General features: G+C 35.7%; 1 protein-coding gene across 3 annotated transcripts; it reads right to left on the reverse strand.

Annotated features, from left to right (window-relative positions):
- Window positions 1-172: 172 nt before the first annotated feature.
- LOC102687078 (annexin A7) lies at window positions 173-16,998 on the reverse strand. 3 transcript variants are annotated; one of them, XM_015347617.2, is made up of 14 exons: window positions 16,859-16,998; window positions 14,925-14,982; window positions 14,313-14,541; window positions 13,692-13,907; window positions 11,135-11,175; window positions 10,420-10,479; window positions 8,932-9,040; window positions 8,354-8,448; window positions 7,200-7,313; window positions 4,046-4,216; window positions 3,091-3,261; window positions 2,248-2,323; window positions 1,944-2,056; window positions 173-991 (listed from the first exon to the last, which is right to left on the reverse strand). In XM_015347617.2, the coding sequence occupies exons 2-14, from the start codon at window positions 14,979-14,981 to the stop codon at window positions 869-871; spliced, it is 1,575 nt and encodes a 524-aa protein (XP_015203103.2). In that variant the 5' UTR covers window position 14,982; window positions 16,859-16,998; the 3' UTR covers window positions 173-868. The 3 variants fall into 3 exon arrangements, with proteins under 3 accessions (XP_015203103.2, XP_015203104.2, XP_015203105.2); XM_015347618.2 differs by lacking the exon at window positions 16,859-16,998 and adding an exon at window positions 16,595-16,615; XM_015347619.2 differs by lacking the exon at window positions 10,420-10,479 and having other exon boundaries at window positions 16,859-16,996.
- Between the last annotated feature and the right edge of the window lie 287 nt (window positions 16,999-17,285).

The raw sequence follows: 17,285 nt of genomic DNA on the forward strand, positions 1-17,285 counted from the left end.
ATCCGTCCTGTAAAGCACTTCCAAATGTGCCAAAACTCCTAGGATTTTATGTTATCGCTTTCCGCTATCGAGAATTTGGCAATTCTATATTAATGTATAAAGGGAGTAAAGAGGAAACTGAAAGCTAAAACACTCAGCCTTATGTGTTAAGAAAAAGATAAATTAAGAAGAGTTTTGCAATTTAAATTTAATGATATTCAATTCTCTTTTGAGGACCTTGAGACACAAAACTAAGATTGTCAGACTTTATTACATTCATTTCTTCTGTTACAAGAAATTGAACAAGAACTCAAAAACCATGCTACAGTATATCGAGCAGTTTAATAATCAGACATGCAATTTTTTTAACAAGGTTTTCTGCTAACTCTATTCTGTATAATGTATTTGGTGTGAGCATTTTTTTATCAAGTTCATATAGACTTGGATATGTTAAGGCAGGTTTTATGTAAATGCATAGACTCTAAGGTTAACAAACTCATCTAGGAAGAATGCATAGATAATTACATTTATAATAATAATAATCTATGTTGACACTTTTTTCCAGACTGACACTTTACACTATCAAAAAACATGTTTGTGTTGGTGAAATGCAAATACCAACCCGTTTCTGTTGTGGTTTTTAAGTTGGCTTAATAATAAAGTCAGTGCATTGCTGAAAATGGTTCTAAAATACATAATATGCATATATTTTAAGTTGACTTTCATTTAATAAAATGTAAAAATAGAAAGAGGCAGTCAGTGTAAATGATACTTTTGCAATGTCTCAAGACTTTTCTGTTGAAAACTGATTTTACTACTCACTGTGTCTGCTACACATTTGATATAAATTGATACACGTGTACACAGACAGTTTTCTGCTGCCTTTTACTCATTGACCAACAATTGCCAGTAGAAGACGTTTGTAGTCTCCACTTGTATCTCCTTCCACCATGGTATATAGGGTTTTTTGGTACATCTGCATGAAGGCTTCCTTAATCTGCACCAGATCAATCTGTAAGGAAAATCAGGATTTATCAGTCGCATGAGGAGAAACATGCGTCGACTGCAATATCATTTATAAAAAAAAAGTAGTTTTCTGGGGCTAAAAGCAGAGGTTAATTCATACTCAAAAGTGAAAAAAAAAACTCAGCTGTGGAGCATCTTTTATGCACCTTGAGAACACTCTACAGCTAAAATGTTGTACTGTATTTTTTTCTTTTTACTTTCCAGTATGGGGTGAATCTGTTTGCTCCTTTGTAGCTCACATGATACAACTCCCCATTTTGACCTCTAACTGTAAAGTCAGCCCTTTCATCTTACTGTATAAAATAAATCACTCAATATTTTATGCCTACCAATTCTTATTTTACAAGAAGATGTTCAATATAAAAATGCAGTAGTTAAACAGATGAATAAGGAGTAAACACTTTCAGAGCTCTTAATAAAGTCCATGTACTGTATAGTTTATCTCTGTGAAGTGAATAAGCAAACTCAAAATGCAACCTAAATCAGCATGTACACACTCCCTTCCACTCTTGAGGAATTATGTGCCCCTTCTAATTGCAGAATTACAGCACATCAAAATGAATTATAATTTGAAAATCATTGTTTTTTAAAAAAATCAAAATGTTATATAGCATGTTATAAAACATTTTAACATTTTAAACAACACTTGAAAGTTCTGATCTTCAAAATAAAACTTTCGGGATTTTCCGTTTTTATAGCAGATCTGTGCTGAAGTGATTACCTGCGTTTTACAGTGCTTTCAGAGCTGAGCTACAGAAATAGCTACAGTAGCTAGTGAAAAGACACTACTCTTATACTGCTAAAAATATCACCACTGCCGAGGACAATCATCACTAAACTGTGTAAATGCTTTTTCACAGTTATCAAATAGCAAATGGATTTCAGACTAAATGAATTTCATGTAATGCTTTTAAGGAAGTATTGTTGTAGGCATTCACCTCACTGCGAGTTACAACGATCCTGGTAAGACTGGAGTCATCTGTGCCTGCTCCCTTCATTGACTTATATAGTCTCTCAGCAAAGAAAGCTGGACGATTCTGGGCACACTGAACTGCAGAAAAGACAAAAAACAACCTAAAAATTATTTCCAGAAGCTAATTCAAAAGCAGTTTAATATTTAGGGAATATATATATATTAAGGTATCAAGCCTAAAATTACAAAAGCCTCCTTTTCAATGAAACACAGCAGAACACTTATCTTTATGAATCATTAATAAAAAAGCTTATTTAAAATGTTCTTACCTATTGCAACCAAGCCAGATTCAACATAGCCACTGAATTCTTTTTTAATGGCAGTTATTAAGTCATGTTTGCCAATCTGTAAAGTTCAGAAAAAGACAAACAATTACAGTAGGTATCCAATGCTAATTTAGTAGTCATAAAATACAGTGCTGAATTCATGACAGACATAAGTTTTGAAAGAGAAAAGTATTTAGCTCACATAGGCTTATGTTTGTACTGAAAGTATAAAATATTAAATTTACATTTTTTATTTAAATGCTTAAAAAAATGTAGAGCAAAGTTTTGTAACTGATAACCTTATCAATTCAGAATGAATAACTTCTTAAAGTCAACATACTAACAACAAGTAATCCTGAAATAATAATGTTTGTTTTTCCCAGCAAAGAAAATCACCCTTTAACAAGTAGAATTTACAAAGTCCCTCGTGAAAAATGAGTCATCTCCACATGAGAGTTATAAGGCCATATGGGATATCCTTTCTCATAATAATATTGCATCAAATGACTTTTACATTGCAAAATGTAGCAGAAAAATGTAACAATTTATTACGAAGGGTGTCACCTAACGTTCTTATAAGAATATTTATTGCCTTTCCATATTTTAGAAGACAAGCATTTTAACTACAAGTACTTCTGTCATTGACATTCACCCTTCAAAAAGTTCCAAACACCTTTAAATTGGCGAACACACTCTGAGGAGAATGAAGTGAGTTTGAAATAAAGATCAATATGGCAATACAATCAAGAAACATGTTCCTTCAAAACAACTTCCTAAACATATTGTAAATGTTTTCACTGATGAGGAAGGCCTTATAACCACGAGAGCAACACTGGACATGCATACCCTGCCATAGGCCTCCACGGTGGCCCTGAGCTGGGGAAAGCTGCGGGTAGCCAGAATCATGTTGAAGGAGGATTCGTCTGTCCCCAGTTTGCCCTCCCCTGCTTGGAACAGGCGCTGAGCGTCCTCCTGAGCCTTCTGCAGGTTGACTGCATCACTTTCATCCCTGTTCCCCTGCAGACGCATTAACAGCATACTATTAGTCAGAACTCACTCACACAGCCCCAGGATGGCACAGCTCCACACTTAGACTTATTTTGGATTCCATTCCATCAGCAGCTTCTGGTCTTGATGACAGAACACACTCTTTAACGTCAAAGTGAAAAAATTCTACAGGTCCTCCTAAATTAATTCAAAATATAAAACGGAAAATACCTGATTGCATAGGTATTCACGCCCATTGAGACAATGTTTGATATAGGCACATTTGGCACAAATTACAGCCATACTGTATGTCTTCTTGGAAAAGCTTCTCAGCTTTTCACGTTACACAAGCTAGTATCTGACAAAGCAAAATCCAAATGTGCAAAAAAGCAATTAAAAACAGAGGGAAGAATACAAATTAAAGATGTCCCACTATCCTTTTAGTTTTTCTGTTAGTTTGTTACCTACTGTATTGATACCAGAATTTCTTTAAGTCAGTGTTTGAAGTATCAGTTTATCGCTACCTGGGTGATGCAGGCAACTCTTTTCTTGTGTCTAGTGTTGACTAATCCTGTCACTGACTCACGCACACTGGAATGCTGAAGTGAGGCAAGTAAGAGCTTACCAGCAGTTGATCATGATTATTAAAATATCTTCTCTGTGATTAAATGAATGGATTATTAAAATGTTCTACTTATTACTACTTATCATTCCAACTTAAAAACTTGATTTCCAAAAAACACAGACTCTGACACCTAATTTCAGTCATTATTTGCAGTGGGATTCCCTTGACTCCTACTAAACTAATCAATACCTGGCACATGGAGATGAGCAGCCTCTCAAAGTGCCCGCTGGTGTCCTTGCGGATATCCTTCTCTAGGTCTCGACCAAATTCAGAGTTGTAGCACTTGACAATATTCCTGATCTCTTGATTATCTCGGGTGCAGAGAATCTCAATCAGGACCCTCTCCTGGGTCCCAGCTCCCTGAAGGAAAAATATTGGATGTTAACCTATCAGAAATTTACAATGGGACTACTAAGGTCTAAAGCACTCCGTATTTATAATCAAGCATTAAAGAATCTCACACTTAACCAATGTCAAAATGTCAGCAAGCTAAAACAATCTATGACATGTTCTTGTGGCAACAGCAAAACAGGATAGTAACCGAGTAGCAAAATATTAACAGTTTATTGATTAATCATAATTAGAATTGTTACCGATAATCATAATTATCATTGGTAACCAGAGAATGAAAATACCACAGCTATTGTTAAGAGGGTTCTGCAAGTGTCTTAGTATGTTTGCATTAAAGGAGTTCTGTTAAAAATAATTTAACTGCTTGTTATGTCCCATGCATACACTAATCTCAATAAAGTAGAAGCCAGAAATACAAGATCTGTATGGCCTAGGAAAGGGCAAAAAGTCTATCTCTGAGGAGACAAATGTCTGTCATTTGTCTGCTCACTTTTTGTGCTGGTTAAGTAAAATTAAATTTGTATTCTTCATCTAAATTATGTACATTTTTATGTTTATCCATTATCATATCCTGTTCACTTGGGATTTAACTTTTCTTAATTGTTTGCAATGTAGCATTTACACAAGGCAAATTGTGCTTAAAAGGGTGTGTCTGTGTCACATGAGGGAAAGTATTACAGTAGGTTAGAGGTGGTAGTAACCCTCTTTATAATTCCTACATTTAGGGTTAAGAATTGTTTTGTTTCTTAATAATTAAGAAGTCTGCTGTGTTTGGATAATCTCTTTGTTGTATTTTGAAACCTCATTAAAATCACAAACTTGTTCCTATACCTTTTACTTTCTACTTGACTAGAATGGTTGCACAAAGTTTGCTAATTGTGGCCAAACACTGGGTATTTTCCACAGTTCCATACTGTATTATTTTATATTGCATAACATTATATATTATCTAAAATACACACTAAATAATAATACAGATAAAACAAATAACTATTTTTAAAACCGCTGCAATAGTTAAGGATTTATAAGTTTACAAAATTTTCTCTATTGCCCTGCACATAGTAAAAGCTGAGCTGGAAAAAGTGGAAGTAGTTAAAAAGTTTTCTTTATCATTGCTTATTTAAACTCTATACTATTAAATCCTGAACGATACAGTTTCTGTCATGGCACCACTATTACATAAATGCTGAAATGAATTCAATAAAATTAATTTAGCCACCAAAAGTTCATAAGAAAATCAAGAACCACCTTCCAAAGGCTTTTATATGAATACATTAAAAAACAAAATGTTCACTTTAAGTGCATTACATTTCAGGCTTCTACTTTAGAAAGTTAATTGGAGCTGTTTTTCTTGTTTAGCAGGTTTGTGGGTAAAGCAGACAGATTGCACAACATAATGTTACAGATAGAGAAATGCTCGTAATTATCTCATTAGGTCAAGGTGCACATTTCTCAAGTGTTTCATACAGCCATTTTCTTTTAAAATAATAAAAGGAAATCAACAGCATTCAAAAAAGCAATTGAACAGAAGTGCTTTAATTTTTTACCCCAACAATCCATTACAGCTCATCAGCAAAAAGCAAAACTAGATTTAGTTTAGTACAATTAGTAAAAGTACATAATAGATTTAAGCTGTCTCCAAAATTAAAAATGCACATTGCATTGGAATCTAAATGTATACAAAACATTTTTTTAACAACTGCCACTTGCTGGCTACAAGAGCATCTTGCAATTTTAAAGTTTTGATTTTCCTTTTTACATGTTAAGGAATATTGTATTTAAGACCTACTCCTGAAAATAAAATGCTAGGAGAACTGACATTCTAATACCTCCTTATAGTTTAAACAAATGCACCCAAAGTGTTAGGGCACAAAGCTATGGACATACTGTATGATGTCTGTGATCTTTCAACAACCTTTGCTTTTCAGTTTGTTTCAGGAGATCTGGAAAATTATTCCTTTTCAGTACATGAGAAACCTTCAGTAAATTATTTTTTGAACATGAAAACATCTTTCCAAGAAACAGACATCATGACAACCTAATGCTGTGGTTTTATTACTGGAGATCCTAAATAATACACCCATCTGTTTAATCTTTCCCAACAAAAGTCATTGCAACAATAAGAATTAAGAGCTTTATTTGCGATTAACTGTGCAATACTGACAGGCACGCACAAATGGCAGAATGCCATATCAGTCAACATCAAGCCTCCGACATTCAAACTGACAACATTTAATATTACTGAAAGATGAAAAGGCATAAAATAATGAAAACGTTCAAATTTAAAATAGTTGATTTGATAGAGAACGCAAAAAACAAAACTGCCCTTTTCAATCTGAAAGCTATTAAAAAAATGAAAATCCAGTTTTGCTGTCTATTCATGTAACAAAAGGTGGCTTAGTTTTGTTTGTATATTGTGTTGAAAAGCTCCAATGTTCCACACCTCCTTTTTTCCCCTATCACTATGATTCATAAATTCCATGGTAAGCTTCCAATATATCACAAAGAGGGTGTGTCTCAGTCAGAAGCCTAGGACTGATGCATACAGCTGCTCTTAGACAACAGTTAAGTATCTTTTTAAAGAATCTAGTGAATGCTTCTTGTTCAGGTTTGCAACAACAGGGGTATACCTCCAGGGAAGAAATTTAAAAACAGACTTATTTGGAATATTAACTTTTTTTCTCCTTAATAACCATTTAATAGAACAGTAAAATTATTGATACAGTATGCATATACTTTTTGCAACATCTAAACTAAATTAGAAAACCATAACCTAACAATGTGAGAGCCACAGAAATAATACTTGAAGTTTTTATCAAGTCAATAGACTAAGAGTGACTCCCACCAATATGGTCATAGTGTTATCTAGAGCAACTCCATATTATTATTGCTACAAATAAACAATTTAACAATTTAGTATTATTACTACAAAAAAACAAAGCAAAGCTTAAAAGTTTAAATACAGTGCATAAATCTGAAGAGCATTTCATACCTTCATTGCATGTCTTAAACTCCAAGCATCATAGTATGTAGTTGGCATGAACAGTGCAAGGATGACTTCTTCCATGTTCCCACTCAGTTCTGACTTCAAATCTTTAATGACATCCTGTAAAGGGGGACAATGTCAGCCTTTATTCTTTCAGTTTTTTCAGGCATTTAAAGCTGTGCTTGTACCAGACTCACAACATTCACTTTTTTGGCCAATTTTTCTTAAGAAGATCGTATGAACCTCTGCAAATAGGAATTTTACATTGGCTATAACTCTTGCTGTGACTGAATGTGAACTATAGCTCACAGCTAATAACAAAACTGTAAAATGTAACACGATAGAATGTATTGATGTGGCCTAAAAAGTATATAAAAATAAATTTCAAAGCTTCAGTGCTATTTAAAAATGTGAAAAACAGATCCATAACATCCAGAATACAGGTGAACTAAAATTGTATAAGAAGTATTTTCCATAAAAAGGCTATTAAACTGACACTATAGTTCTATATTACTCAAGGTGCAAGGTACGATTCATTTACATATTAAATTAACATATTTTTTACATAATGTAAACATTAGTTTTACATTATATAGTAAAGAAAGATATTTAATTAAGCACATAAAAATGAAAAAAGTATAGATTCATCAAAATGGTCAACATATTCACCTTTAAAGCAAATTAACATGTATCTTAATAACATTTATGAATTATCAGTTGTCCTCCTGATGGAGGACATGAAACATTTGTATTTACCAAAATATATATTTATTATACATCATAGCCACTTCAAATGACTTCCTGATTGTGCATATGATGGGTATGATTATGGGGGGAAAAAACATATAAAAACAGCTATTCTTTACTTACCAAAAAAAAAACTTTATTTTTAGCAATTCAAGTATTGCCTTAAAACTTAGAGAACACTATATACTGTTATTCATATTTGCAAGATTACACATTACATTTTGTAGAAATAATCTTTTTTCATAAGAGGAATCAAAAATGAACAGCAAACCCTACAATCAGTGATCTGAATATTTCTAAAATCATTCTAAACAAGAATGGTTCCTTCACAGCATTCTTAATGCACAGATAGGATAAGTAATGCATTTCCAAGATGTATCTGTACACCACCAACAGTGCTCAATCCAACTCACTTTCCCATACATGGTCTTGAACATTGTCTTGATTTTCTGTCGTTCCTCATTTGTACGACGAGATACAACATCAATAATGGCTTGCTCATCCGTTCCTTGACAAAAGGAAAACTTACACTGCTGTAAAGGCTCAACAATAAAATTAGCATGAATAATTCTCCAAGACAAATGAATATCTTGTCATGAAAATGAGAACAGGATTTAATCAAACTTTCTTTTTAGCAGCCTCAGCTCCTGACAGTGGATGTCATATAACTTCATTAATTACAATTCTAGGAAACAAATCAAAGGAAAGCAGAGTCATTGCTTTCATTTCATCCCAGATTCACAATAGTTAGGCTATGAGCAGTTCATAGACATCAATTATAACTAAGTCTTGACTACATAATGTTTAAGTAAGCATGTATATGGTAATTGCTAATCCGATAATCCGTCACTATTCCTAGTGACAAATTTAAATCCTGTATTTAGGTATGCAGATACTTGTCATTTGTGTAATATAATCAGGTAATAGCTTTAATATTAATTATCTAAAACTATTTTTCAAGACTTCAAAGTTATTTAACAGAATAACTTACCAAACCCCTTCATGGCCTTCCGAAGAATAGCTGCGTCTGCCTCAGCATTAAAACCAGGAGTGGGCTTTATAGTGCCCTGGTACACTGGCTTTCCTACCACAGGCAGTGGCTAAAATGAATACCAAAGAATTACTTTTAAATCTAATTGGATATAAAGGAGTTGAAAACGAAACACTGTTTTGTGCCAGTCATACAATGTGTTTCCTTAATGGAAGCAGGGTTCAAACATGCTGTTGACAAATACTTTTTCTTATTAAAAACATAAATAGTAGTGAAGCACCAAATCCTATGCTTTTCCAAAATTATAGGCCACATCTGACTACATTTTAACTTCATTTTCCTCTGAGGCACATGGATTTTGTACATTGCCAATACTTACTTCATGATTATCAAGGATAAAGAACCGAAAGTTGAATCACGAATTTAGCAAAAATTGTCTATTATATAAAAACCATGAAATGGCGTATTTTTAAAACTGTTTCAACATCTCAACATCTCACAGGACTTGCAAGTGCAGGCAATGTACAATATGCAGTATGTCTGTAACATGCATATTAGCAAAGCAATAAAAAGGATAAAGTAAAATAAAGCAGAACAGGTCTGGGATGGTTAGGACCGATGGCCATTCTTTAAACAATACTGTAATTGTAAAAAGCTTCAAAGCAGTGACCATTGGCTCATTTTAATTCAAATAAAAACTACATCTTGCCATGTTTATTCCAGTGTTGTACTATACATATTAATCAACTGTTGTGGGCCATCTGATATTCTGAAAATGACTGAAAAATCATTAAGACAAAAAAAATCTGATAACAGAAGCAGGATAAAGGAAAAAATCCTTTTTTTCCCCCTCACATTTTCTACACTTTTCTATCTGTAACATACAAATGTTACTAGGTTACAAGCTCAAGTACAATATAAGTTAGTTAAGAACTTTCTAAGCAGTGAAAGAGACCTGCTGCTTTTCTTCTCTCTTCTGGCTTAAAATAGATTCCCACACCCTTTAAAGCCCATGTTATCCAAGGGTTTGACTCATTTCATTGAAGATTACTTTTTTTTGTCAGAGGCTACAATGTTTCATGAGGTATGTCGATTAGGTGTTGGTAGCACAAAGCAAATGTCACCCAGGTAAATATAATAAAGATTTTATCTCTCAACAGTCTCCAGTATTTGGATCAGTTTCAATAGCAAGCAAAGCTTCATTCCATTCCATACATCTGCCCTTTCTTCTAAGAAAATACTCTGTATGTGATACTATTCACATTTAAAAATTGTATGGCAGAATGATTACCATATATAACTGATTTATTTAATAATGTTTTGTACAGTTTTCAGGATACACATCAAACAGTGTGGATGCAGTAAGGGTTTTAACATAATAACATGCTGTGCCACAGATCATAAAGCAGACATGAAAAAAACTTTAATAAACATATTAAATGTATTATGAATCATTATAATACAAATGATTCTCTGCCATGCAGTCACCTCATCATTAATCCATTGGGGTTCCTCCCAACTAATAAAGCCTGTGTCTTCAAATCCTAACTTATAAGATCAAGACAAACAACAAAACACAGCATAATGTATATGTAGTAAATGCTAATTCACACAATAAAAATATTAACAAACACCTATCTAATGGGTGGCTTTATCAGATTGACAAATTCCAGAATTAATTTCTAAAAATGATTCCACTTTCTAAAAAATTGCCAGTTATAAAAATTATCAGTATTCACAATTCATCTCACTAATAGGAACTGCATTACTTTCACTGGATGCAGTGAAAATGTATGTTACTTGTAACTTATGTTTAACTTTCTCTTTGCTCTGTGAATATTAAAATGATTTTCAGGCTCAGACACTATGGGTCTATTGCACTTAATGAAAGCAGTATAGTAACAGGGGATGATCCCGTTGTATGCAGCTCCATACTAGGTGAATATTAATTCCAACGTACTTGGCTCTGGATTAAAAATATCCTCAATTGCAACAAACCTAAAGTAACAGTTGCTGCCCTCTAGAGGATATTAAAGTATGGGAATAAGTTAGTGCCAACCTTGCTATAGATAAGACTAATTATTTAATGCCTTACGAAAATTGGCATGTCTGTTGCAATCGACCTCATGTGACTACATTATTAGCCTAGGAACTGTGCTGAAAAAGGGTTTCTTTAACAGTGCTGGAGGTACTTTGCCCTTACCTGTGGTTGCTGACCTGGCATTGGTCCACCAGGAAATCCACCTGCAATAAAGACATGTCAGCAAAAGAGTTATAAGCCACGTCTGTGGAACAGGGATTCTCATTCATGGCTCATCACATGTCAAAATAAGACATTTCTCCTTGTGTCACTGACAGTAACACAAGGATCATACAGTAACCAAGGAGTGCATATATGGCTTGCCTTTTTTTGGAAAAGGTATGCATTGAGTGGAAAACGGGGAAAATTATTCCAAGAATTTAAGCATAAGACTGAGTCCTGCTTGCACTGCAAACAAACATTTGGGAGTGACCTACAAAAAAGGTTTGCAGTTGTTGACCTTAAACTACATGCTTGAAAAATGTTGTGAACACTTCAAGGTTATCATTATTTTAGATATTATAGAGATATTATATGAATCTGAACTCTTAATGAATATATAGAATGAATATCCCAAATATTTCCAACACATAAAAAGGGATTTGATCACCAGATATTCTTGGATGCAAAAGTAAATGTAAAAGTTTCAGTCAATAATTTGTGGCACCTCCTTTAGCAGCAATAAGTTCACACAGTCGCCTCCTATAACCAATTATCAGTCTCTGACATCTTGCTTGAGGGATTTTTTCCCCACTCCTCTTTACAAAACCCCGCCAGCTCTGTGAGGTTTGCAGAATGTTTTGCACGAACAGTCCTCATAAGGTCCTGCCACAGCATTTCAATAGAATTCAGGTCAGGGCTTTGGCTTGGCCATTCCAGCACATCTCACAATCTCTTCTTCCTAAGCCATTCTTTAGTGGACTTACTTGAAAGTTTAGGATCGTTGTCTTGTTGAAAAATCCACTTTGTGCTCAGCTTGAGTTTTTGAACTGATGGCGTGACATTCTTCTGAAGTATTCCTTGATATTTCTTAGAATTCATGACTCCCTCAATGATGTCATGTTGCCCAGGGCCAAAGTAAGAAAAACAGCCCCATACAAGGACACTCCCACCACTATGCTTGACACTAGGGGTAAGGTTTTGGTGGTGGTAGGCTGTGTCGGTTCTTCGCAAAACATGTGCCCTCTTTTTGTGCCCAAATAGTTCAATTTTGGACTCATCTGTTCAGAGAACAGACTTCCAGAACTCTTCAGGCTTTCCCAGGTGGTCTCTGGCAAACTTCAGACGGGCAGCTTTGTTCTTTTTTGACAGAAGAGGCTTCTTCCTGGCAACCCTTCCATAGATGGCATTTCTGTTCAGGGTTCTTCTTACTGTTGATCTATGCACCACTACTCCACAGGCAGCAAGGGAGGCTTGTAGATCTCTGGATGTTATTAAAGGATTACTTTTTACTTCTTTTATTATTCTCCTTATGGCCCTAGGTGAAATTATTAGGAGGACGTTCACTTCTTGGCAGGGTTGCCATTGTTTTAAATGCCCTCCACTTGTATACTCTTTGCCTAACAGCGGATTTATGGAGTCCAAATCTTTTTGAAATGGTTTTATAACCTTGTCCAGATTGATGAGCATCCACTACTTTTTTCCTCAGTTCTGCTGATGTTTCCTTAGTTCGAGGCATGATGCTAGACTCATAGGAAGAGTAACTGACCTGTTTCTTGCAATTTTTTATGTTTGCTCCTCTCTAACACATCATTTTACATATTCAATTTCATTGGTTATCTCAGTTAATTAACACCTTGTCATTGACCCATCTGATCCTGCTTTACCTAGATGTAAGTCATATGTGCACCTGCACAATTTCTGTATACTGTGTGTTTTATTTTGCTGCATGGACATTTTCTTTCAAAACACTCAAATTGGTGAATAATTAAACTGTATTTCAATTAGGAATTGACAAATTCTGATTAAATATACATTTTGTGGTTTTAAAAATAAAAAACTCAAATTATGCAATGGGTTCACAAACTTTCAAGCATGACTGTGGTATACAACGTGTCCAAACCCCTTTTTTCTTTCACTTAGTGCTACATTATTTATATTAATAGCACGCACACAAATAATTACTATTTCAATTGCAAGTACAGAGAGCATTCTCACAGCAATGATAAGAAATGAGAAATTATTGAGGCAGAGTGGTGGCTCTGTGGCTAAGGATCTGCGCCTGTGCCTGGAAGATTGCCAGTTCAAATCCCACGGCTGGAAGAGAGATCCTACTCCATTGAGCCCTTTACTCCAGCTCCTCTGGGGGCACCGTATAAATGGCTGACCCTGCGCTCTGACCCCAAGCTTCTCTATCCCTGTCTGTGTGCCTGTGTGTCTCATGCAAGAAATCGTATATGGCTAATAAAGTGATCTTATCTTATTAACAGGAAGATATCATAAAAAATGAATGAAAACCACAAGCACTGTTAGTAATATTGTTTAAAAAAGTAGAAGAACAATCTAAAAGAATGGAGTAAAAGCCATGAAATCTCACTCACAATACAATAAATTAAAATACATCTAATTTCACAGTGCTTATAGTGTTCATATTATTTTTTAACTGTAATGAGAACTACTCATTCAGCTGCAAACACTTCGAGAAAATATGACATGAACAGCATGTGTGGACAGAACACACCTGGCTGAGGGGCTGGTCCTCCTCCACCATAGGCCTGGCCTGGAGGCTGGGGGTATCCACCGTACCCAGGGCCTCCAGGGGGAGCGCCAAACCCAGGGCCTCCAGGGGGAACGCCATACCCAGGGCCTCCTGGAGGGGCTCCATACCCTGGGCCTCCTGGAGGGGCTCCATACCCTGGGCCTCCTGGAGGGGCTCCATACCCTGGGCCTCCCGGCACTGTCAAAGAAAGTGTAAACACCAACCTTTAATGTGTCTAAACAGCTGCATACACAGAATAATGTTTAAAAGAGGCCCACATATTCTTAGGCGATTCCAATAAAATGTTCAGGGTCCAAATGATGCGATGGAGCAATAGGTGAAGCACTTTAGCAGAAACCAAACAAATAATGGAACAGTGTAAACAGATTCCCAGCTGACTAAAATTGCTAAAATGTGACTAAAGCAGATTTAAGCAATGTATCTATATCGTTCTCAATATTATGCCTTCAGGAGGAAAAGAAACAATTTTAAAAGACCATTTACGTTCGGCTTTAAAATGCACATACATGTTTTGGTATTAAGGCACTACCTGTACAGACAGAGCATTCATGTTTCTCCAAAAATTCAACACAAATCTTGTACCTCCGGGGTAAGAGGGATATCCTCCAGCCGCAGGTTGCTGGGGGTATCCACTGGGGGCTGGATACCCTCCTGGGCCGGGAGCTTGTGGGTACCCAGGATATCCAGCTCCTGGCTGCCCCTGAGGATAGGCACCCCCAACACCCATTGGGGCTGTCGGGGGGTAACCTGCTCCTGGGGCACCTGGATACTGTCCTGGGGGTGGATAGGCAGAACCTCCAGCTCCCTGAGGCTATAGAAACAGCAAAACATATAAGGATATACAGTACACAGTCACAGTAATGGTGTATGTCACATTCAGCTGAGGCAACGGTACATGTTGCCTCAAGATTTCTGGAATGATAAGCAAGACACAAGAGAACTGAAAGGTAAGAGAGTGGTTGGGCAACTTTGCTTGGCCAGTGAAGCAAAAATCAAATGGTAGGCTTTTTGCATACAGTATATGGCTTGCTTTTGTTTAAGCCATATTTGTTTCTTAAAACACTAAGGAAAACTCCATCAATTCATTATCAGAAAGCTGCTAATTCTTAATAAGAGCTGGGTCTGTAATGAAAACAAAATAACAGCCAACCTCATAAGATATACTTGCTTGTTTAGGACATAAGAGTAACCTACAGGGTATCCAGGGTAGGAAGGAGGGTATCCTGAGGGTGGATAACCTGGGTATGACATTCTGCAAGAAAAAAAAAAGCTCATTAGTGTTACGACAGCTACACAAACCAGTAGAATTGTAAAATTGCATTTTTCTCAACATTTAGAGAACATGTACAAAACAAAAAAAAATACTTCAAGCTTTAGAAAATGATGCAGTGGCAGCATTTTACACTGAGAATAGAATTTTGTATTTTTTATAGGACCATTCATAAAACCTGTCTGTTTTGGAACAATAATTACAAATAATTGCCTACAGGACAGACCACTATATAGGGCCTACAGCCAATGCAGAACTGTTTTCAAGTTTATGGACACAAACAGGTGGTACATGAGCGTAACAGTGGAACTGTAACATGATACCTGTACCGCTATCCTTTACTAAACACTACATACCTTGTTCTCTTTTATTCATAGCCAGGCTCAAAGATAATTATCCTTTTAATGTTAGCTAAACTGGGTCACACATGTCAAATCAAAACAGAAAATCCCAGTCTCACAGATTTTGCTAAAACACGTATCTGGGAGTTCAGACATGTTTTAAAGCAATCATGAAAATCAGTTGATTTTGTGCGTGCATTGGTAGCCAAACTAAGTGTTCTGTAAATCTCAAAACTGTAAAAAGACTTCTGTCAAAGTATTATGAGCATCAGAGTAAATAAAGTTGAGAAAGCCTCATTACTAGGATGTTTTATAATCAAGAATGTAACGAGTAGTAGTACACAGTAAAATAATATTTCTCTGTTTTTTAATATCATATGTACTATGTCATGGCAAACAATCTGAGCAGGCCACTAATAATAAAATGACAGTAAAGGAAACTAAGAAGTTTATGCTTCGTGAAGAAAATTAATCGGTCACTTTGCTGTAGTCTCACTGCTCAAAAACGTACAGTAGTTTAATACTAAGCTCAACTGTCCACGATACCGCTATTATAATCTACCTTGGCAACCCTATTCAAATATTTTTGTAGTTACAATGCTTTTACTGTCATTTGACAGTTTCCATGTTTTCACTATGCCTTGCTACACCACACCATGCACAGTATGTTAACACCACAAGAATCCACGGGAAAACTATTGTCAAATTACACTAAGTGCTGTAGCTACAATCTTTCTACCTTCCCAACTTCGTTAGTTAGTATCTTCGAGTAGGAGGGGCCCCTTCCTCCTAGAAACATAATTACCAAACAGCACAACAAAGTACTTGCACACAATGGCTGCCAAACCTCGCCCAGGCTGGTGCGGAGCTTCAGTGGTAGATTAAGTACTCCCTCAATTTGTAAAACGCTTTGATTTCCTTTAGGATGAAAAGCACTACACAAAATGCAAGGAATAATCACTAAAGTAGCCAAACAACCTCAATCAGTGGGCTTTCCTTAAGAAATACGAAAGTACTGACGCTAATAAAACAGCTTGTCTTTAGGTTGCGAAACAATACAAATTAAGCAGAAAATGCAGAACTACGACAAATCTGTAAACCTGTTTTCAACCCGATATTGCCAAAAATTGCACGTCCTTATGCACTAATTCTACTTTTTTATTTGCAATTGGCCACATAGAACAGGGTGTGGTAAAGCCAAGGTTGACTGTTTAAGAGTCTAAACTAAAGCAGTGTTTCAAAATGAAAGGTACCTGTAGTTGTGTGCATTACAGCTAAGAACATGTACTTTCCCCTTGCTTGCGTACTTCGTATGTTTTTGGCCTACTTTCCAAAGTCTTCCCTTCAGAAACTAAACCTTCCGGTAATTTTTTGGCTTTTTTTACACGCCTCTTGGTTCCGCTTCGGGAAAGAGAACATTACATTAAAGATAGTTGCAGTCTTACGCCAAAAGAAGACCATCTATAACAGCGATATACATGTTTTTTTAAGGTGAATTATGTTTTTAAATCACGTACCTTTCGGTATTTGTTGTACTTTCACTTCCTTAAAGCAGTCCGTGTTATCCAAAAGCCCCTAGTCAGTATGGAACCTGGAAGTTATTAGCTGAACCAGTGAATTGACTTGACTGCTTGACTCATCCGGGCGTGACGTGGAATTAGGGGAGTAACCTTGTGCTGTTGTAGCGCGGTTTAGAAAGGAATTTTTACAACACTCCATATACACTCTAAATAGCTCACGGATATTCCACTGACGCTGACCCTTGATGCGAATGTACAGGTATTCAAAAAAACTTCAGATAAGGAACTGAAACTGGATCAGTACAATTAATGTTTTTCTTTCTTTTTTAATTGTCCGTTCATATTACATTTGTTTCAGACCCCAAAGGCTTAACTACATGATTACTGAAGTTACAATGAAAACTAATTTATTCGTTTCTGCGTT

Source organism: Lepisosteus oculatus, chromosome 4, assembly GCF_040954835.1.
Source record: "Lepisosteus oculatus isolate fLepOcu1 chromosome 4, fLepOcu1.hap2, whole genome shotgun sequence".
Lineage (NCBI taxonomy): Eukaryota > Metazoa > Chordata > Actinopteri > Semionotiformes > Lepisosteidae > Lepisosteus > Lepisosteus oculatus.